This window comes from Echinops telfairi, unplaced genomic scaffold (genome assembly GCF_000313985.2).
Source record: "Echinops telfairi isolate 266 unplaced genomic scaffold, ASM31398v2 ScPeMD7_53;HRSCAF=182, whole genome shotgun sequence".
Taxonomy (NCBI): Eukaryota; Metazoa; Chordata; class Mammalia; order Afrosoricida; family Tenrecidae; genus Echinops; species Echinops telfairi.
The window spans coordinates 15,833,942-15,858,093 of record NW_022103951.1 but is presented as its reverse complement, the minus strand read 5'-3'; the positions used below and the strand labels follow the sequence as shown (position 1 = coordinate 15,858,093).

At 43.4% G+C, this 24,152-nt stretch overlaps 1 protein-coding gene and 1 pseudogene across 1 annotated transcript in view; one reads left to right on the top strand and one right to left on the bottom strand.

The window, feature by feature from the left end:
- Positions 1-577: 577 nt before the first annotated feature.
- Positions 578-813, bottom strand: LOC115869819 (annotated as a pseudogene).
- Positions 814-1,356: 543 nt separating this feature from the next.
- Positions 1,357-24,152, top strand: part of TLR7 (toll like receptor 7) — a 36,168-nt gene continuing 13,372 nt past the window's right edge. The window contains exon 1 of the mRNA XM_013006499.2: positions 1,357-1,402. Within this exon, the coding sequence (XP_012861953.1) occupies positions 1,357-1,402 (46 nt within the window). The remainder of the gene's footprint in view (positions 1,403-24,152) is intronic.

Here is a 24,152-nt window from a genome sequence, read left to right as displayed (position 1 = left end):
TTAAGTGGAGAGGAAATGTTTTGAGAATGATGAGGGCAATGAATGTACAAATGTGCTTTACACAATTGATGTATGTATGGATTGGGATAAGAGTTGTATGAGCCCCTAATAAAACGATTAAAAAAAAATAAAAACAGGAAAAAAATGTCTTCTTTAATCAGGGCTTTTAAAACATGGAACAGATTTCTTGACTAAAATGGAAAGTTTCCAATACATCAAAACACAAATCCGCAGTCACCACACACACAGGGAAAACAAAAACAGAAAAACAAAACACCAACGATGGCAAGTTTACACAATTCCCGTAAACTGAGTCCCGTGATCTTATCTTCTCGGGTGTTTCTCTGCCTGCCAGGGGTGCTCTGCTGGGTACTGCCCTCTAAGGCTGCTGGGGACATGGGCAGCTGAGACAAGGGCCCACAGAGCACCGCTCACAGATGTGGTTCTGCGCATGCGGCAAAGCAGACACCGGCACATTCAGTGTAGGGAACATCCTTTCAATAAGAGTGAGATAAGTCAGATGTTAGCAAAAGAGGTCATCTGGAATAGCTTTAGGCTGAAAAGGGGCTTGCTACCTTCATTTCTTTGGCTTCTTGGGCAGCAGCCACCTGAACAGCAAGATGTGAGGGTCAGGTTCATGGATCATCTAACGGAATCATCCCTGACTGCTGAACGCCAAGTTCCTCCATTCCAATTCAGACATCAAATGGGTTTTGGGGACCAGCTTGGCTATTTCCTTGGCAACATGACCTGCCTGTATTCGAATTCCTTGTTGTTGTATTTGTCTGAATAGTAAATTTGTTTGTGTGACATGCTCGTTCTGAGGGATTTCGGACCCTCACCGCCAACCCCCAAACGACTCTCTTCTTCCTTAAGACATTTATTGCTATAAATTTCTCTTTGAGTATTGCTTTTGCCGTATCCCCGAGCTTTTGATTTGTCATTTTATTTTTGTTTGGGTCTAAAAATTTTCAAATTTCATATTTCATTGCTTCTGTGATCCAATAGGTTTTTAGGAGTGTCTGATTTCATTTTGAGCCCTGCTTGGCATAGTGGTTAAGCATTGGCTGGCTAGTCGAAAGGTCTGTGGTTCAAACCCCAAAACAGTTCCACAGGAGAAAGCTTTGCCCGTCTGCTTCTGTAATGATTAGAACCTTGCACCCCCTACATCCTATCAGGTCACCATGCATTGGAATCAACTGGACAGCAATAGGCTTGGACTTGGATTTATTATTTAGTTTCCATGTCTTTATTTTTTTCCCTTGTTGATTTTTAACTTCATAACATTATGGTCAGAGAAAATGCTTTGTATGATTTCAATCTTTAAAATTTTTTTGAGAGAAGGAGACAGGGAAGATGGCCGCCAAAAAAGTAGCTCACTCCCGGAGCTCCGACGAGATCAGTGAGTGGGGAGAGTTGGGGGTGAAGTAGGGGTACCAAATTTGTCTGTTCAATTCCCAAGACCACTCAGAGCATCTCTCGGACCCAGAGGTGGACTCCCACCCATAGCCAGGGCTCCATGCGAATACCAGTGGTCTCAGGTGTGGTGCTCCGCGCACCCGCTCTGCCGGGACCTGCGCCACAAGGCAGCTAGGTGCACGATTGAGGCTGAGTCCACCCGCCTGGGTGCTCCGCACAAAATTGCCAGTCATGGAGCCCGGGGCCCGTGTGTGTGCTCCAACCAGCAACCCCCCTGCCCACCTCCTGCAGATTTGGGCTCCACCCAGGTACCCCTCGCGGTCCAGCAGGCCAGACCCTCCCCCCTTCTCCCCAGAGCAACGTGCCCGGCGCCACAGCGAGGCAGAAAGCAGAGTCTGAGGACCTACCTCTGGGATCTGCGCAAACTGCCAATCAGACCTGCCAGCACACTCAGAGGTCGCAGCCCAGAGGAGCCTGCCCCATCACTGCGCTCCTGGAAAATCCACCAGCCAGCTCCCTCCCTGGGCCTCCCGCCCACCCGCTCCCCTATACGCATGCGCTTGCGGGGACACACACACACACACACACACACACACACACACACACTCAGTGATCCACATCCTGCCACACCACTGCGGGCCGGCAGAGGATCCAAGGCTGGTACAAATTTCTGCAGCTGCGGCATAGGAACCCAAGTTATGGGGGCTTTATCACTGCATTCTCCCTTCTTGCTGCTCACTCTATCCCACCCTTTGGACTCTAAGTGGTGCATTTGCACACCAGTCGCGGCCCCCCTCCCACCTGCCTACCTGAGGGAAGTTCCCCTAGCCAGAAACAGATCACCCAATCCCCAACCCATCCCCTGAATACGCTCCCCTGCACTGGGGCCAATACTTTCTATTAGACTGCAGTTTGCACAGTAGCAAACAGCCCCTAAGGAGACATGAAGGGTGCTGGAACAAACCAGAGGAGAAGGCGAGAGGGAATCCCCAGCAGGACAAAGATGATGCACAACCCCTCAAGGCAGTTGGCTAAAGGTAGCCAGCTAAAGCACCAACCTCCCAAAGAGAGCTCAGGGCTCTGAGACGCCTGGCAAAAAGGCACCAAGTGCCCACAAATCGAACAAAAACCAGAAAGCTGCTTCCACAGCTTCAACAAGAAAAGAGCAACAAAATCCAATGCCAGAGGACCACCTGGACCTAACAGCAGTCTTAGAAAGGGCAGAGGTTGACCTCCACAGAAAGAAACCTTCAGAATGCTGCTGGGAGCCATACAGGACATGAGGGAAGCATTACAGAAAAAGGATGAAATGATAGAGGAATTAAAGGCTATGCACCAAAAGGAAATACAGGAGTTAAAGGGCGAGATAACAAAAACTAACAGCAAACTCACAGACTTTGCCCAGAGAATGGAGGAGGCTGAGAACCGCACCAGTGACCTAGAGGATTCACAATCAGAAATTAATAAACGTGAGAAAATGTCTAACAAGTCAATCAGAGAAGCTGAAGAAAACCTCAGAGCTATGTCTGACACTATGAGAAGGAACAACCTCAGAATTATTGGCATGGAGGAAGAATCCACATCAAGGAAACCAACATCCAAAATAGGGATGGAATGCTTGGGGGAAAATTTTCCTAACTTAATAAACGAAAACCAGCCAACTATCCAGGAGGCTGAAAGAATGCTAGCTAGACTGAATCCCCAGAAGTCACCAAGACATATAGTTGTTAAACTATCCAGCTATGAGGAAAAGGAGAGGATTATGAGAGCAGTTAGAGAAAAACAGGCAACCACTTATAAAGGCAAGCAGATAAGCATATGCTCAGACCTGTCAGCAGACACTATGAAGAAGAGGAGACAGTGGAGCAGCATATTCCAAAAATTGCAGGAAATTAAAACAACCCAAGAATCCTCTATCCCGCCAAAATATCTATCAACATAGGTGGAGAAGTGAGAGTCTTCCCGGGCAAGGAAAGCCTCAAATAATATGCTAAAAGGAACCCAGCACTACAAAAGATCCTCGCTGACCCAGTATGGGCAGAAGAACAACACTCACCAAGCACATACAAGAGAACACCACACAGAACAACTCCACCCAGAGACCATCAAAGGGAAAACAGCCCCCAAGATAAAACTGGCACGATGGAAAGAAGGCAAGAATGAACCGCAAACACACATATGCACAATTCACGGAAAAGAAACGGAGGTAGGAAACCACCCAATACAAGAGAGATAAATTGACATCACAGGGTCCACAGATAGATGTAATAACCCTGAATATAAATGGGGTGAACTCAGACCTTAAGAAACAGAACCTAATAGACTGACGTGAAAATCACAAACCCTCGATCTGCTGCCTACAGGAAACACATCTCAATGTCACAGATAAAACCAGGCTGCGAATCAAAGGATGGAGACATTATCAGTCAAACTCTAATTTTTTTTAAAAAGGTGTTGAAATCCTAATCTCAGATAAAATTGACCTCCAAGTGACCCAAAGGACATTTGTTCAAAAACAAAACTCAAACAGTAGGAAAGGGCAGGAAAGAAGGGCGAATGGAAACAAGGAGCCCAAAAAGGAAGTGCAAGAGTGCTAGTATGTTGAGAGGATTGCAACCAATGTCATGGAACAAAATGTGTATAAATTGCTAGGTGGAAAATGAATTGACCGTGTAAACTTTCACACAAACCACAATACCATTTTTAAAAACCTGTTTCATCTGATAGCAGTATGACTCTTTTTATGTACTGGCTACATGGAGTATTTTTCACCGTCATTTTTTAACTTGCACTCTGCCATTTTTGTCTAAAATGTGTTTCCCATAGATAGCAAAAGAGTGGAGCCTATTTTGTTTGGGGGTTTTGTTCTTTTTGTTGTTATACTTTGGTTTGGATTTTGTTCTTATCCATTTTGTCACTCTCTAGTTTTTGCATGGGCCATTTTCACTTAGGTTATTACTGAACACGAAGTACCTACATTACTCCTTTTGCTGTTTGTTTTTTTAAATGTTCACTTTAACAATTCTGACTTTTCTGATTTTGTTTGCATTTGACTGCTTTCTGGTGATGTGCCTTGTTGCTCTCTTTCCTTTTTCCCTGAATGTTTTTTTTTTTTAATTTCATAGTGGTTAACACATTACATTGTACAACTTACCATGGCAACAACGTTTAGCATATAAACAATAGTTAACATACAACATGAGCATACGAAATCTACTCCTGTATGCTCCTCCTCCCCATTTCTCTTGGTGCATTTCCACTAACATCAACATGCAACCTATGTTTGATAAGTTGACTTTGTATGTATTTCTTACAAACTTGATGTGTTGTTGGCAAGATATAGTTATTGAATTTATTTCCTGAAAATGTCAAATACTTAGTCGCTATAAGTTGGAATCAACTTGATGGCAGTGAATGTTTTGGGTTTTTTTTCTTTTTCAACAGTTTATTGGCACTTCATCCACATATCATACAATTCAGTAGTTCAACTATATCAAGAAGAAGTGCACCATCTCTACCACAATCAATTTTAGAACATTTTCTTTCCCCTGGTACTCATTGTTATTCAAGCAATTATATTTTTTCTAATTGTGTGGGAAATATATACACAATAAAACATTCTCCAATTCAACAACTTCTACATGTGTATTTCAGTGCCATTGTTTTTTTCTTTATTGCCCTTACAATTGTATATATTATTACGCATTTTTGGATATCTCTGTCTCTTACTCTTATTCTTTGTGCATTTTCCTCCTGTATAGAAATACAAAACTCACTGCCGTCGAGTGGATGCCAACTCATAGTGACCTCTCTGTGGCTTTCCAAGACTATAACTATCTACAGGACCAGAAAGGCCCATCTTTCTCCATTAGAGCAGCTGGTGGTTTCTTCGGATTGCAACCTAGTGCTTAACCACTACACCACTAGGACTTCATAGAGATACAAATATTAAGTTAATGCGTTTGGCTTTTCACTTGGGGGCACCCCAACAAAAAGACCTGGAGATATGGGATCCTGAAAGAGCTTAGCCGTTGAAAACCCTATGGAGTGCAGTTCTATTCTGAAACCCATGAGGTCACCATGAGTTGGAATTGAGGAACGTGTTGGAACTGGGGTTTTTGTTGCTGTGTTGTTGTTGTTGTTGTTGTTGTTATTTTCCCATTGATTTGGCTTTACATTGATGTCTTATATATGCTATTATGTTATTCAGATCTCCTTTCTTTTATAGATGTGCAGTTATCATCCCATTTTAGGCAATGCAGCATTATAATGTACATATATATACCTGAAAGAAAAACCTACCTTTGTTACTTCTTCATTCAGAAATTACCTGGCTATTCTCACATATAATTTTAACCTAGTAAAATCAATGCCACCATTGTCTAACAAATACTTGGTAATGTACACTTTACTATATGAAAGGGCATAAAACTCATAAATCATGTAGCTTCAATCTTCATGATAAACAGAAATGCCCAACAGATTTTCAAAAAGAACCCTGGGTTAGTGTCAACCTAGGAAGTTTTACATGAAATCCTACTGGTATTTGATTGGGATTGTATGGCATTTACAAATCAATTTACACATGTCCATATTTTTTACAGCAGTGTAGCCTTAAGCTCAAATAACCATATGTCACTTTTCATTTATTCATGTCTTCTTTTCATTTTCTAGGGGCCTAGCCGGAACTAGGTGGCACGTCTGATGAGTTTACAAAGTGATGATAACAACTTGGGTAGGATTGAGAGTAATCAACAAGGATGGGCAACCCTTCAGGGAAGTCGTTCACCTCTAGGCTCGTCATGGTCAGGGAAGGGATCCATTATTTGGACTGGCTGTGAGGAGAGCACCACTTGGCAAGAGCTTCATTAACGGGACGCAGCCAACCCATGCCCACTCAGCAGGGAGGGAGCCAGGAGGGATACGTATCCCTATCTTGCTCTCCTTCTGCTCTCCCATTGCCAACTAAGGGCCTCCCATTGACCCATCCCAGCCAGCGATCAGCAAGCATGCAGCTATTGATGGGTTCATTTAGCTCAGCCTTCTGGGGACACAAAGCAGCATGGAAAGGGATGGAGAGTATATCTGGAAGAACACATGAAACCATGTATGTGGTAGATATATAATCATTTGTCAATTGGAGGATTAAGAGTTTAGGGGTAGAGTCTAGCCTGTCATTTTGGAGATAGCCAATGAGACCTCTGTGTGGGAATGACCTTCTCCTGAGAATTCTGGGGAATCCAGTATTCCTTCTTGGAGGCAGGAGACACTATCTCTCTCTAAGTTCACTCCCTTGGAGATTCTCTCCTGACAAGGCTGAATTTCCTGGGAGACATTGCAGCTGACAAGACACATGGAACTACCCGAGTGCCCTGAGCCCGACAAGCCACATGGATGCAACCAGGCTCTGAAGCTGGAGAAGCCACAGAGAGACCCCTGCCAGCACTGAGATGCTTACAACGCCACTGGAGCCAAAGACTTTCTACCCACTGGCTTGTGATCATTCCGCATTTGGCTCCGTTGTATGTGTTTCGTGAGTCTGAAGAGGACTTTATAGATTGGTATTGGACTAATATTAGACTTATGGCCTTGGACTGGACTAGGTTTGGATATTTACTTAATGTACAATTACCCTTTTATAAAACTCTCTCTTATATACATATGCATGTCTGAATTTGTTTCTCTAGTCTACCCAGATTAACACAATGTAGCTCCCCGCCGCACCTTCCCCCAGTGAGGTATCATAATCCTCAGCACTCCAATCACTACGTACAAGCTTATGCCTTTTTGGTCAAGTCTCTTCCTAAATAGATCATACTTGTGTGCCTATTTGGAACAAGACCTCTCATTCTATTACTAATTTGCATGTGTTGTTGTTCATCTGGGCAAAAGCTATTGATTTTTTCCCTGCTGTTTTATGGACATTTGTTTGTGTTAGTAATCTTTAAATCATATTCCTTGGTCATCCATCCAGCTAGCTTTCAGTAGGGAGAGGCATGGTTGTGATCATGAAAAATGGGAAGTCCTGGATCCTCTCCTTCTATTGAGAACTCATTTCCACCCGCCGTCACAAAAATCTGACTTTTCCCATCTTTCAAAGCACTCCAATGTGCACCAATAAAGTGGCACCAGACATGTCAAAGACTCAGCCCATCAGTTTGACTTCTAGTTGCTTCCTTCTAGTGTCTGCTGTGCCCATGGCTGATATTTCAACACAAGTTTCAAGACCTGTGAAAAACACATTCATCTTACCTGAGGTGCTATTTCTATATCTCCCCAACATTGATTTTTAGATATTGTTTTGTGGCAGGCTGCTTTGATGAGGAGGAGGCCTTTGGTTATTATTGCCCCTGTGAGGACTTGCTGTGTAAGCTGGGGCAACACAAATTAGTCTTTCTCCATCAATTCCATATTTGTTAAAAATGTTTTAAAGTATGTAATGAGATAATACATATAAAGTAGTTAAAACAATGCCTGGCTCAGAATTTACCTTCAGGAAATGCCAGCTGTTATTATTGTATTGAACAGACTAGTTTCCAGCTGATTTAGGGCACCATAAACATTTCAATTCAGTATTAATCTTAATTACAATTAATGAATGTTTCCACACCAAATTGCATTTTCCAAATCCCCTCTAGGTGGGCTCAAGAACTTTAAGCATATTATTACTATTTTGGCTCTACTTACGATTGTTAGTATCCATGAAGTTGACCATGACCCAGGGTGGCCCCATGCAAAACAGAACAAATGCTGCCTGGTCTCGTGCCATCCCCATGATCGGTTACGGGTCAGACCACTGTGGTCCACAACATTTAATTGGCTGATTTTTTTGGAAGTAGACCACTAGACCTATTCGTCTGTTCAGCATCACAACCACTTGCAAGCGTCCACCGACAGTGGCTATGCATGTGGTGCAGTGGTTGGGAATTGACCTCTCACATAGACAACTTTTTACACTTCTTTTTGAAATTGTGACTTGAGTGAAAGTTTACATAGCAAAGTTGTTTTCCCTTCAATCATTCACACATTTTTGGTGGTTGGTTTTGTGACAGTGATTCCAATCCCCACAACGAAGCAACATTCTTTCCCTTCCTCCCTAGAAAATAAGACTTCTGCACCAGAAGACCACTGAGAATCAGCTAAGAAGGAAACAGTTCTCTTGAGGATCACACCTGGAGAAGCAAAGCTCTATATGACACTAGACTATAAGGGAGGAAGATGAGGCTTTCTCTGCCTGTGAATCGTTACAGTCCCGTACACCCACAGGGGTAGTTCCACCCTGTCTTTTAGGGACTCTATGAGTCAAAATCAACTCAATGGCAGTGAGTGAGTTTGTTTTGTTTGAGATTATAAGGGCAGGTGGCTTTCTTTAACTCAAGTGAGTGACCCAGTCACGTCTTTCGCACTTACAAACAAAAAGCCTGAGACAGAACAACATAAATTTAGACCTTGTCTCTAAAGTATGTACAAAGCAGTGGCCCTCAGTGGGAGCATTTTTGCCCCCCCCCCAGGGATATTTTGCCTTGTCTGGAGACAACTGTGGCTGTCACAACTGGAGGAGGTGTGCAACAATATTGACATCAAGCAGGTGAAGGCCAAGGGCTCCACCAAATGTTCTACAGTACAACAGACTCATCTGGCCCCAAATGTCAATAGCATGGACGTTGAGAAAACCTGCTCTTAAAGAAAAGGATGATTGGTCTACCAAACTGTGTGGATTCAGACAAGATATAACCCCAAGTACGGTCGGAGAAATAAGAGGAACCTGATGCTTCTGCCAATCTCCTGTCTAGGGTGGATTCAAGAGCCTTGCTCCTCCCCTCGGCTCCCCTCCCCTACCCCACCCCACACAGCCTGGTCTGTGCCCTTTTTAAACTCCAGGGCTGGCAGCCTGGGGCCTCTGTCCCTAAGCTTCCAGACGTCTATCTCCTTCACTCTGAAGACTTCAGACAAGATTCAATGCGACCTAGAAAGGTACTTCACATATTTTAAGCACACTACATGTGTGAGCTACTAGAAGGGAGGGAGGTGGGGAAACTCAAACCATATGTACCCTTGTGCTCCCCCTCCACCCCGCTTTCTGTAGATGATCAAGATGAATTCTGGTCATCTAAAATGTTGATGCTTCTAAGATAAAGTTGAACTTTTCATAACATTAGAGGTGGCTTTGTGGCGTCTACCTCTAATCTATGTAAGTTTGAGGAAGTAAATACTATTAATAGGTGTTTTCAAGAGCACGCTTTAAAGCGGTTTCTAAGCTAGTCTTTTGCCTTTGGGGGAAATACGAAGCTTGATGTTTCTCTTTCTCTCAGTGGATGCTGGTGGGGTCGTGTTCGGCTGACCTTGTCTTCGCTCATGCTCTGCCTTCTGCCACCAGAAGACCTCAGCCTGTCATTTGGAAGAAGACTAAATATGGTAAGGATTATCTGTCACCCTGTGGGAAGGACCAAAACCAGCCACCCAAATGGAAGTGTAGGGCTCTGTGCTTTGTTCTCTAGGGAACGTGCTTTCTGATATTTCATGATCAAGATCAATCATGGGGCTATTTGATAATTTCAGATGAATCAGCGCTTGCTCAGTCCACCTGCCTGCCAGAAATAAAATGAGCTGCAGTGAGGGAGAAGCAGATGGTTGAATTGGGGAAATAAGCCCTGTGGATCTCATTTTCTCATCCTGTATTTTTTGGTTTTGAAGCCACACAAATCCCTGGAGTTACTTTGTACTCGTGCCAGCATCAGGCATCCTGGGCATGGTTAGTAGATGAGGGGACCCGAGCTCACCAATGTCACAAAGTCTCAAAGTCACCACTGGGAGAGCAAATGATCCACAGTTCCTTGCAAACAAAAATAAGAATGGAAGGGGCAGGAGTGGGCAGAGACACTAGATGACTAGAAATGGAACAGTCAGAACAATAAACATTGTCCATAAGTAAGCGAGAGAAGCATCTACGATTCTGAGAAACCCAGACTTGTGTGCTGGCTTTCCCAGTCATTACCTGGGGGAACCTTCTGCCTGTCATTAAATACTCCAAGACATGGTTTTCCTATGAAATGAGCATGAGGATAGCTCCCCACCACATGCTGGGCCCATTGTGAAGCGCAAGTACCATTATGTTTGTTCAGGTCCTTGGAATGTTGTGAACTTGGATGCTACTGTGAGTTAGTGGCTCGGGGTGATGAAAAAGACATCAATGGTCCTTTACGGAAATTATTTCATCACCCAAATGAGACACACCGGAGACTGCTGTAGTTACTTTCCATTGAGTCAACCCTGACTCTTGGTAGCCCATGTATACTGAGTAGAACTCTTCCATAGGGCTTTCAGGGTGGTGACCTTTGGGAAATAGATTGGCAGGCTTTTCTTCTGAGGTGTTTCTGGCTGGGGTCAACCATCACCCAGGGAATCAGACGATGGAGAGTAGCACCCAGGGCCTGAATGTTGGCCCCGGGCTTCATTTTGGGTTACACCCAGAGGTACGACGAAGAGCTAACCATGGGGCTTCTAGGGAAAAAAAGCAACTTCTGCTTCTGGTTTCATTTCCGAGAAAACCAGCTGTCTATTCTCATGCAGATATGTCCTGCTTATGCACCTTGAGGTAGGGGCAATAATAACACAGGAGCTGTTGTGAGTTGTCCGGAGTTTGCTCCCAGTCGTGGTGACCTTGAATGTAACAGAATGCAAGGTTGCCCAGTCCGGCGCCCTCTCCCTGATGGTTGCTGTGTCTGAGCCTGTTGTGCGGCCACTGCGCAGGGCCTCCCAACCCAGGGGGCTCATCTTTCAGCGTGGCTTTGGACACTGTGCTGGGGGCCAAAGGGATTTCATGGGCTGGTCCTCAGAAGTAGATAACCAGGCCTTTCTTGCTAGTGTCTTAGTCAGGCAGCTCAGCTGAAACCATTCCACCAAGGGTGAGATACCAATGGCATAGCTTTCAGCATCACAGCAACACACCAGCTATCAAAGTACAATAAACTGACAGGTGGGTGGTGCTTAATGAAGATCACTCACATTTCTTGAACACTTAGCAAGAACTGAACATCACACCAAGGGATAGATTCTATTTCAGCAGGGTTGTGAGGTCCAGGTGTGGAAACTGGGGCTTGGAGCAGGTCAGGAGCTTGAGTGCATTCGCCCTGCTGGCGCGTGGGCATCCACCTGGCAGTCTGACCCTGAATGGCAGGCCGGAAAGCACAACCATCACACACTGACCACGCCCAGCATACTGATTCAGAGGACACTTCAAGAGATGTTGGTAGGCATTGACTATGTTATTTACCTACTTACGGAAAGAGAGGACATTTCTTTTTCTTAGACCAAGACCTGAATAGGATTCTCAGAGGGGAAATGTTTAATGCCATTGATGATCACCTGTTTAGATCTGTTGATCTGGAAATCCCTCTTCTAGAAAAGCTTCTTTAAGGAAAGATCATGGATGTGTGATGAACTAGTTACAAAGACGTTGGATGCAGCATGCCAGACAGAAGCCTCCCTCATGTCCAAAGTATCTCATGCCCACTGATGCTAGGCCAACTCGGACTTACACTACCTTGAAGGACAAACTAGACCTGCTGCAGTAGGGTTTCAAGGTTGTACATCTTTTCAGAAGCAGCCTACCACATTTTTCTCCCGCAGAGCAGCTCGTGGTTTTGAACTACTGACCTTTAAGTTAGCAGTTGAGTGCTTTAACCATTGTGCTACTAAGACTCCACCCGTGGGAGAGCTGGCAAATCACTTCTGACTCCTAGAAACCCTGACTGATCCTGCACCGTCCTCACAATTGCTGTTATATTGCAGCCATTGTGTCACTCCATCTTGTCAGGGGTCTTCTTCTTTCTTGCTGCCCCTCTACTTTATCAACCATGATGTCTTTTTTTTTCAGGGACAGGTCTCTCCTGATAAGATGTTCAAAGTAGATCTTTGATTATCAGATTACCATCTTTCCTTCTAAGGAGCATTCTGACTGTATTTCTTCCAAGAGGGATTGGTTCGTTCTTCTGGGGCTTTCCGTATTCTTTGCCAGCAGCACCATTGAGATGTTTCGATTCTTCTTTGATCATCCTCATTCATCATTGTGGGAGAGGGGTGGTTCGTGAATTGTGGTACACCCATGAGATGGAATATCATGTAGCCTTCAATCACATTAAATAAAAAAAGAATCTTTAGTGACAGAAGAAGAGAGGCACGGTATGAAGTTAAATAAGCAAAACAAGCCAGAAATCCATAGATGCTGGGTATTCCTGTTTTGTTTGTTTGTTTGTTTGTTTGTTGTTCTGATGCTCATGTGAGCTAAGTGCTCGATGCTTGACTAAATGTGTTCCATCTCTTTTATTATTAATCTCACAAAGCAGCCTGGGAGCAAAACCATTTTACACTTGAAAAACCAGGCTCAGGGAGATCAAGTGCTGGCTAAAGTCAGAGAGCTTGTGCTTGTCAGAATTAGGATTCCACATCACTTTTTTCTGATGGAGTGCTTCCTACTAGATGAGATGGATGCCATGCTGGGGAGAAGGTTATTAGGAGGAAATTTGCAAAACTGTGAACAATAGCTACATCATTTTCAAAGTACAGACGTGATTCTGTTCTGAACTATAGTAAACCTCTTCATGGCTGATTGCGAGGACATCAGACACTGTTCCCTTCTAGTTGGAGGTAAGGACATAAGGTGACTCCATGGCACCCAACAGAAAGGAATCTCTTGGCTCATCGAATCAAAATCTGAATCCAAAATCTTCACTGGCAAATTGTACTAGATTTGAAAACAACTGTCTTAGTTTCCTCACGCAGCAGTAACAAACATACCACAAATGGCCGGCTTTAAGGAACAGACATTTACTTTGTCACTATTCTAGAGGCTAAAGATCCACATCAGGGTCTCATCTGTGTCAGCTCGTTCCTGGTCTTGCTATCAAGGCACGTCTTGGGGTCTAGCCTGCTCATTTTGTATAGGCCAGAAGTGATTAGATTGAAATCCCACCCAACCGTCATGTGATGTAATGAACATCAATGCAAATTTCCAACAGGATTACAGCCACAGGTATAGTGGTTAGGATTCTAATGTGCATAACTGTCATCATCACTGATTAAGCCACCCAGTCTCTGTTCTCCCCAAATGGGCCACCGAATTAAGGCTGGGATCAGCAAATGCAACTTAACCTCCTGTTTTTGTATGGTCCACCAGCTAAGAATGGTTTTGTTTTAAAACCCACCCGCGCCCCCATAGAGTAGATTCTGATGCATGGCGACCTATAGGTCAGAATAGAATCGCTCCTTAGGGTTCTCCTTTCTCCTGCAGAGCAGCTGTGGGTTTGAACTACCCGCTAAACCCACTGTACCACCAGGGCTCCTGATGGCTTTTAAATAGTTGGGAATGGTCAAAAGAAGAATCTGATTTTGTGACAGGTTAAAATGCTATTAAACTCGTAATTCAATGTCCACCAAGAGGTTTGGTGTCCATCTGTGGCTGCTTTCGTGCCACAGTCGCAGAGTTGAGCAGTTGTGAGAATAGCAGGTCCACCAAGCCTAAGACGTTCTTTGGTGAGACATGCTCACTGAGAAAATTGAAGCAATTGGAAGAGGAGACCTCCAGCACTTTACAGAAAAGGTTTTCTGATCCTTGCTTATGGAAAACAAGGGGGTGGGCCATAAGATCAAATAAGATTTAACACCTTATGGTCTTTGGTCCCTGTTGTGATACACAATAGCTGTTGAATCTTTAATTTACATAAGACAAATTACTTTATATCATTTTTTTCGGCGACTTTGGAAATTAAGTCTGTGTGGGTTAAAATGGAAGGAAGTAGTTGAGAAAATATGGCTTTAAAAAGAAGTAATGTGCAAAAAATAAAAAAGTAATGTGCTACTTCCTTGTGATTTGTTTTTTGCTGTTGTTATTGCCTAATGTTGTTGTTACATAATGAGATTTTTGCTTAGCATTAGAAATATTTCAGAATTCATTAAAAAGGGGATATTGGCTCACCAATCTATTTGGGAAATTCCCAGGGCAGCTTAAGTTACTACCAAAAAAGAGCAGTTAAGCAACTCTGCTCCTTTGCCCTCTTGGTTAGCCCCAAGGGGATGCTCACGGCACAAACCTGGCTACCACATCACTCAGTGTCCTATCAACATGGCAAAACTCAAGGGTTTTCAACAATTGCTCATCTCACCCCTTACCTCTTCCCATTATTCTGCAGCCATGACCACTGGCGCCACCCAGCTCACCCATCTGTTGGCTTCTTGCCATGACATAAACTCCCTTGTTTCCACAGCGTGGCCCAAGCAACACTTGCTGCCAGAAAGGCATATTTGAGCCCTTCCTCTGCAAATTAGCCAACTTGTCTCTCCCTTTGTTGTTGTTGTTGTTGTTGCTGTTTTGTGATCCTGAAAATCAGTTGGAGGAGGAGCTGAGTGCACGGAACAGCTGTCTTCTGAAGACTGGTCGTAGTAGTCCACAGACGATACTGGTGCCTACTGGCCTTCTGACTAGTTAGTTGGCGGGCTGGTTGGTTGGTTGGCTGGTTGGGCAGAGGAGTGCAGAGGTCAGGACTTTAACTATGCTCCCAAGGCCTCATGTAGTCACATCTTCAGATGACATTCCTTCTGTGACAAATCTTGTAGCCAATCATTAAGCACCACCAGATATTGCCTATACAAAGAATCTAGGATAAAGACCGCAAGGGGCAATTCAGATTGAGTAGAGGAGGTGGTTTTGCTTTATTTTGTTTGGGGGAGGGGGGGCTGCCCTATTGTTACCAGGCAGTCATACTCTGCTTCCTCAGCCAGCCACCCTGCCCCTCTCCTAGGACTTTCTCCACCCTCTCCTCCCCTATCTAGCCCCTGTCATCTCCTCCAGTCTCCTTGAAAAAAACAAAACCAAACTCACTCCCATCCAGTCAATTGCAACTCATAGTGACCTCATAGGACAGAGTAGAGCTGCTCCCATGGGTTTCCAAAACAGTAATTCTTTATGGGAGTAGAAATCCTCATCTTTGTCCTGCCGAGTGGCAGGGGGTTCCTAATATACTTGCTTTCTGTGTCACTGAGAAAATCGAAGTAATTGGAAGAGAACTGTCACTTGTTCCCCGCATAGCTACGTACAGCACCTGCAACTCCCTCTATCCTATTGGACCCCTTGTTCCAGTCACCTATTGCTGGTTAACAACTCAGCTCCAAATGCATTGGCTTGGAAGGATGACAATCATTTACTGCTATGTGTTCTGGGATCGATGATTGACGGTGCTAGTTAGGCTCTTCTACCGGGTCTCTCACAGGGCAGCAGCGAGAGAGGATCTGGGGCTGGAGTCTTCTCGAGGCTCACTTTGTCATAGGTCTAGTGCCTGGGATGGGGACTGGAGCAGCTGGGATTTCTCGCATCTCTATCTCCGTGGGGCCTCTCCATGTGGTCTGTCAGTAGGGTGGCTAAAGGCAATCACACTTTTACATGGCAGTTGAGGTCTTTGTTCAATGAGGCCCATGGAAACGGCCCTATTTATTGTCACAATGCCTGATTCCCTTTGCCCTGTCCTAGGTTTTCTTGTTCCATAATAGCTACCACTTTACATGTGATCTAGTCTCTAGTTACATTCCGGTATTTTTATGTTTATTATTGACCCTCTGCCTTAACCTGCTAAAATGTAAGCTCCCAAAGAGCAGCAATCTTTTCTGTTTTGTTCACTGATGCTTCCCGAGCACCTAGAAGAGTCTAGCACGTAGGAAATGCCAATAAATATTTGTTAAAGCTTTCGTCTTTCATAATTTCCATGTAGGTGGTTATGATGGTGTTTGAATCATTTCTTTGTACATTAATTATTTTTAAAATATTTTAATAAACATGCATGTTGTCTGTTAAAAAAAATAGAGTACAGAACAGTATAACATGAAAGTAAAAAGCATTCTCCCCTGGCCATTGAAGGCCCCCTTCATACTATTTAATAGAAGAAATGACCACAGAAAGTTTCTTATATGTTTTTCCATGTTTTTCCTCTGAACATCTTCACGTGTATACATTCTCAACATGCCATATGTGTCATTTTGCCACTGTTTTAAAAAATATATTTTAATCCTTGTAACCTAATAGTCTATATTATGAGCTCTGGTTGTATAGTGGGTTACACATTGGGCTGCTAAACATAAGGTCAGCGGTTCAAAGCCACGAGCCTCTCTGCAGGAGAAAGATGAGGCTTTCTGTTCCCGTAAAGATTGGCAGCTTTGATAACCCACAGAAGTAATTCTACCCTGTCTTACAGGGTCACTATGAATTGGAATTGACTCATTTGCAGTGAGTTTTTATTTGTTATGTTTGACTAGTCTGCCTTCAACAGTTTTTCATGCCAATATTCATTACCACTTTTTTTAAGGGCTGTATGGTGTATTAGTGTCCTAGGGCTACTGTAGCAAATTAGTACATTCTAGGTGGTTTAAGGAGCCCGGCGATGGCCATTGGGTTAGCATGTGAGTGCTAACTAAAAGGTTAACCACCGGAGAAAGATAAGGCTGGCAGCTCCCAGAAAGATGTACAGCCTCCATACCCGAGGCTCACTGTGTGCTGGAGATGGCAGTGGTTTTGGGGGAGGGGTGACTTCAAGCAACAGAATTTCATCTCTGACATTTCAGGGGTCCAGAAATCAGAATGTTGACAGGATTGGTTCTGGAGACCATTGGGATGCATCATGTCATGCTCTCCCCTAGCTTCTGGTGATTGTTGATTGTCCTTGACTTGTAGCTGCATCACTTCCATTTCTACCTCCATCTTTACAAGATGTTCTTTCCCATGGGTGTGTGTCTATGTCTCTTGGTCCAAATTGCCCTCCTCTTTTCTCAGAAAGCCACCAGTCATTGGAGTTCAGGCCCACTCAAATGCCATACCACTTCATCTTAAGTTCATGACATCTTCAAAGACCCCAGGTCACACTCACGGGGTCCAGAGTGAAGGTCTTGGATGCATCTTTCGGAGAACACAATGCAACCCACCACACATGTGGTATTTGACTCTTGGTCCTTCCCACCATTTGTTACCAGTCTCCCAAAGACAGAGATTGTCATCCCGGTCTTCCCGGTCTGAGGATTTCAGAGACTCAATAGCAATGAGCTTACATGAAACAAACCAGAAAAAATGTTAACTTTCGTCACACAGTATTTACTGTTAGAAAAGGTGCACTTGCTTTTCATTGTTGTTATGTTCTGTGTGTTTGTTTCCCTCTGTGGAATGCTTCCAAGGTTCATGGTGGTTTGATTATTTACAGTCATAACCCTATTCCTAATTCTTTTTCCATAACAGTTATCACCTAATATATATATACATTTCACAACATCTAGGTTGATATTATTTACTATCTGGCTCAACCTGCTAGAAGGGTGAGCAGCAGGTCCCAGAAACTATCAAGACCCACAGCTGAGGCTGGTGCCAGGCAGGCAAATTTCAGGAGGCTCTGGGCCAATGTTTAGAATCAAAGGAAAGAATCATGGAAGTCAACAAGTTGACCCCCACATGTTGTAGACAAGACAATCAAGGTTTAGATGACCTGATGTTTCAGTTCAAAAGACACTGACTTCCATAACAAAGGACACAAGAAGTCCCCCTAATCCAGGCCTTCCTCTAACTCATTGTGAAACTCAAACCACGGAATCTCACTTCCTCAGGTTTTCTGTCTAATGGTTCCTAGCTGAATTTAGGGCCTTCCAGGGCCTCAGATGACATTCAAGATTAATCTTTCAAGGTTGCAGAATGTTGGCTGTTAAAAACACCATATGTAAAGTTAAAGTTAAAAATACTTAAGTAAAAATATCCCCAGTTATTCATCCTATTTCTACACATGTCTGGTGGGAACAGATAATGCATCTAAAATCATAAAACATAGAATCTGAATCTGGAGTTGTGCCCTTCCAGCAAAAGGATATACTCAATTAGTCTTGGTCTCCTAGGGCTGCCGTAGCAAAGTATCACAGTGTGGGAGGGGTAGGGGCTACACTATGGAACTAAAGTTTATTTTCTCACAGTTCTAGAGGCTCCGAGTCCAAATCATGGTCCTGCTCATGGCGATTCCTTCTGGGGCTTTGAGGTGGGGGGGACCTGTCTTCTGCCTCTCTCCTAATTTCTGGTGGCTGTTGGCTATCCTTGGCATTCCTTTCTTTATAGATGCATTTTCCCATGGTGCCTTCTCCTCTATGTGACTCTGCTTCCATGTCCCCTTTTATAAGACCCACTCAAAAGAGATTAGGACTAGGAGCCAGCCTACTTCAAGATGATTTAACTGATCATGTCTTCTGAGAAAACCCTCCCCCCACCCCAAAGGTTTCATCCACAGATACAGAGGTAAGGCTTTCAATGTATCTTTTGGAAGGACACAGTTTAATACATAACAATCTCTTTTGACTTTGAAGGGTTGCTTATGAAAGCTTTGGTGTGAAGGGTGGGTAGGCAGCACTACCTTCAGGCCTGACTTTTGCCCTGTCTCACTACCCCTTCAGTTTTCTGCTGCAGATTTCCCTGGCACCAGAAAGAGGTTCATACTTAGGCGCTAGACAAGCTGTGGTCAGTGCAGCAGAGATGGTGTCTGATTCATCATCATTCTCTTGTCTTGTTTAGCACAGTACCTTGCACAGTCTATGTTCCCAATAATGTTTGCTGAATGAATATGTAAGCATAGATTTTTTTTAATTAGGAAAGTAAAGCCTAGCATGCTTTTAAATTTATAAAATAGCTGAATATATTTTCTGGGGAGTCCCTAGGAATTGTTTAATACACTCAATTGTGAACTGAAAGATGGGAGGTTTGTGTCTACTCACAGGCACCTTGTAAGAAAGGTCTGGAGATATTTTTTTTTAATTATTATGCATTGAAAACTTTGTGAAGCATTGTTCTACTCTGTTACTACATGGAGCCACCATGAGTTGAAATAAACTTGATGATAAGATGGTTTACTGGGTTGCCAAAACAAACAGAAACCCAAAATAACATGGAGTATTTATATTAAATGAAGAAATAGACCTGACTCCACGCTTACGTCTAAAGCCAGTAGATGCCAATGGTTTGGAAGTGAACATTTCCACACTTAAGGGAATGTCCCAATTGAAGAAAGAACAAGAGGGGGGGGGAGACCATCTATCAATAATATCTTTTAAGATTGGAACCTTCCCACATACTATTTCTCTTTAAGTAGCAAATTTATTAAGGCTTTGTTCATCAAGTCCATTTAAAAAATTCTTTTCTGTCTTCCTTCTCTCCCTCCTTTCATGTTTCTTCCCTCACCTGCTTGAGAATTAGGGTTGAGCATTCTCGCTGCAGTTATCTTTCCTTGGGCTTGGATTCTGGAATGCCAATTTGTCGGTGTTTGCCGGTGTCCGGCTTCAAGGGCAGCAGTGGAACAAAGCCAAGAGCTGACTGCCATGGGGCTCTTTGGCATAAGTCATTACAAGGGCCAGTGGGGTTTAGGGTTCGCTACTGTGCAAGCATACCACAGGGATTGCTCCCAGTCTGGGATTCTTCCCAGGCACAGCTAAAGAGCTCTGCGAGGTTGCTGGAGTTTTCGGTTCAAGAAGACAGAGCTTTTGAGAAAAGAAGTGATATAGAAGCCCGTCTGTTGCCACCCCTTCTTCTGTGACAGCATTCTGTCATCCCCCTTTCATCTAGAAGCCCCAAGTCCTCCACCTCTCTCCATGTCCTCTTGTCAAAATCTAATTGTTAGAAAATCTCTACTAATTATGAGAGTTGAATGTATGTCTTCCAGGGGATATTAAGCTATGACAACACCTTGATTTATTCAACCAGTATTTCTTTGGCACTCCGTATGTGGCAACCATCATGATGATGTGAAGACAAAGAAGGTTCTGGACCCACGAGTGCTCTCCAGCTAGGAAAGATGGAGAAGTTGACATGAGGCCGTGCTGCGAGACAGTGGAGAAGAGCGGCTGTCAGAGCTAGCTCTGTATCCCACTTGCCTGCATCCCAGTACCACCGTCTCTCACCCTGGACTGCAGGGATTTAACCTTCACTGTCCTCCCTGTCAATGAGCCACTTTCTTGGAACTGAGCTATGGATGGAAGACTCCAGTAGGTAGCAACCATAGGAAATAGCAACACGTGAACAGACATGGGTTTAAGTCTTTCTAATGCTTGGTAGTCTTGCAGTTAGACCAGAGGTTGGCAGACTATGGGCATGTGGGCCAAATCGGTCCCACCACCTGTATGTTTTTGTTTTTTCCTCCTAAAGGTCCCCAGTAGGCTAGAGTTCCTTTTCCCAATGGTTCATTAACACACTCTTGATTGACTCCCTTCTCCATGGAACTCTGGTGGTGTAGTGGTTACAGAGCGGGCTGTGACCTGCATGGTCAGTAGCTCGAAACCACCAGCAGCTCCGAGGGAGAAAGACTGAGCTCTCGACTCCCATAAATAGTTGCAATTTCAGAAACTCACAGAGGGTCACTATGAGTCAGCTTTCAGTTGCTCTAGTTTGAGTTTCTCTCTGTTTCCCACTCCCTTCTGATGCTGTTAAGGGATCACCTCCCAAATCAATTGCTTTCATGTAGATTCACGTCTCAAGAGTTTGCTTCTGGGGAAATCCAATAGCAATATTACCAAAAGCCAAATCAGTTGTTGTGCAGTCAATTCTGACCCCTGGTGATCTTCAGTGTTGCAGAGTAAACTGCTCAATAGGGTTGTTTTTCTTGGGGGGGGGCTGTTGTGTTCCAGTTTTTTCTTAATTATGAACATGTACACTATTTTCCTTATCTTTTATCAAAATAATTGTTCATGTCATGTGCTGTGCTTGTCAAAAGAACAAATAAGTGTTAAGTGAGAGAAGGTATAAAGAGGGGAAATAAATTGTGTACATTTATTTATTTAATTTCTTTTTTAGGTTTTTTGTTTTGTTTTTCAATATTTGTAAATTGCTATCTCATTATGATTTTGATTTGCTTTTCCCTGAAATGAGCCTAAATATCTTTTTATGTGTTTACTCGTGTCTGTATATCTCCTTTGGGAAAACATTTCCTTAATTAATTAATTTTTAATTTTGCTTCAGCCTCCTTCTCTTTCCTTCCTCCTCTGAGCTCCTCTCTAGTCACCAAAAAAAAAGTGGGGGGTATGAAAGCCTTTTTCTTGTTTTTTTTTTTTATAACAATAGTTTCATACAATATTTATCCTTGTGTGAGAGACTAAATTCACCCAGTGTATAATATCTTCCAAAGCCATCCATGACATGAGGTGTTTCACAGTCTCGGCATTGTTTTAGAACAATGTTTACTATTCCATTAAAGTTTATTTGTCTGCTCCTCCTCTGATGGACACTTAGGGTTTCTCCATCTTCTGCTACTGGGCATAAACTTGGGCGTACATATCTCTGCTCAGATATTTAGTCTTATTTCTTTAGGGTGTATACCTAGTAGAGGGATTTCCAAGTCATATTGTATTTCTATTCTAACCTATTTATTTTTCAGAGATTTTTTGTTTATTTAAAAATATTTGTGAACATATATATTTTTAAATTCACACCTCTTTTTATAAGGCCTGTGAATGAAAAATGATTTTAATAATTTTAATCAGTTACATTTTCAATCAGAGCTGATCAAAGAAGAAGATAAGTTCCTGGGGTCGCTGTATTGGAGCTCCCACTGATTGTCACATGCAGGGGACAGTCCCCTGAAATGGAAGGCCTGCAAGCAAGCAAGCATCACTTGGAGAAAACCCATACTCTTATGCACTGTCATCCAGTTGATTCCGCCTCCTAGGCCAGGGTCGCACTGCCCTGTTTCTGAGACTGTAGCTCTTTACAGGAGTAGATAGCCTCATCTCCCGGAGGAACAGCTGGTGGCTTTGAGCTGCTCACCTTGTGGTAAGCAGCTCAGTACAGAGAGAAGCTGAATAACCCTGGGGAGGAGGAGGAGGGAGGGGACTTATCTACCTCTACTTGAGGTCTTTCAGCTGCAAGATGGGGAGTCTCAAGGTTAGAAGTGACCAGTGGAGAAGCAAAACTGTAATGGAGGGTCCCCATAACTCCAGGGTTGCAGTTCCCCAATGGCTAGTAGATAGATATGAGGGCTTTTTTAAAGTACATTAGTTCTAAGTGAATAAAATCTGCTTATTGGGGATATATATATATATATATATATATATGATTTGGGTATTTTAAAAACAGATATGTACAGACTTGAATTGGGTTTCAGTAGGGTTTTGTTGGGGGGTGACTAATGGTCCCCAGTTGCTCACGAAGAAACAAACAATTTGGGGCCACTCCAAAGAGGCCATCTTTGGCTCCTTTGTAGAACTGATAGAATAATTTCTTGAATTTCTCTCCCAATTATTTTTCCATCAGATCCTGGACCAAAAATGTTGGCTGACACCTGGACTAGACCAATCTTGTCTCACAGAACTTTCTGGGACGATGAAACTGTTTTGCACGTGCACTCTAAAGTACACTAGGCTCATGTGGCATTTGAGCACTTGCGATACCTCTGATGTGACTGGGGGCATGGATGTTTGATTTCGTGGACTTTTCACTGATTTTGACTTCAATAGCCACATGTGACTATTGGCTATCATTATTAGAAGGGACAGCTCCTGATCGTTTTAAGTCTAAAGACTGTGTTTTCTGTCAATGCTGCTCTCCCAATTAAATCCAACTACCCAGTGGCTGGATGAGTCACGGGGAAGGCCACCCTCCAAATCAGATTTCCTTGACTTAATGGAAAGTGCTGGAAAACTGCATGTGGCCACACTCCCATTTCCACTTCCGCTGCTACTTTGACTCCCTCCACTACACCTGCTTTCATTGGAAGGGGAGTAGGTGGCCTTTTCACTTCAGAATAATCAACCATTTGGAATCAAGGGAGCAGCATTAACCCAAGGACCAAGTTCAGAAGGATTAGGAAAGGAGGAGGAATGGAAACAGGAAACCAAGAGAAGGTAGAATGGGTGACATTACACTCAGGGGACTGCAGTGAACGAGAGGAAAACAATGTGCATGAATCATTGAATGTGAAATGGTGATATCTCCTGTTAACTCTCACCCAATTCACAATATAGAGTTTATTAAAAAGGAAAGAAATAGGTCGACTTAAGACACTCTACAGTAATACTGTCTCTCTCGCGTGCTCTAATTTTTTTTTTTTAGTTTCCACTTGGTTCTATTTGTTTGTTTGTTTTAACATCATTTTACAGGGGGCTTTTACAGCTCTTATAACATTCCACACATCATTTGTATCAAGCATATCTGTACATATGTTGCCATCATCGCTTGGTATCAGCTCCTCTTTCCCCTGCCCCGCTCCCCCTCCCCATCCTTGTGATGCTGTCTTTTTAATATAACAAAGAAAATTTGTTCACTTTATCAGGGGCCTTCGAGTTGGTCTTGACTCCTAGGGACCGCGTGCAGAACAGAAAGAAACAGTGTCTGGTCTAGCGACAATCTTATCAGCTTTGCAATGTTTGAAGCTGTTTTCACAGCCATTCTTTGTTGTTGACCTACTTTCCAAAGCACGATGTTCTTCTCCAGGGATTGCTCTCCTCTGATAACATGTCCAAAGTGCGTGAGGGGCGATCTCACTGTCCTTGACTGCAAGTAACATTCTGGCTGTTTTTCTCCCGAGAGATACTGGCTCCTTCTTCTGGGGGTTTCTGGTTTATTTACTACACTTGATCTTCGCCAAAAGGCCAAGACGCGATTGTTTTTGGTTTAGTTAGCATTCTTCTCTAACACTCAAATTCAAAGACGGATTTTTCACATGTATGCGAGGTAATTAAAAATA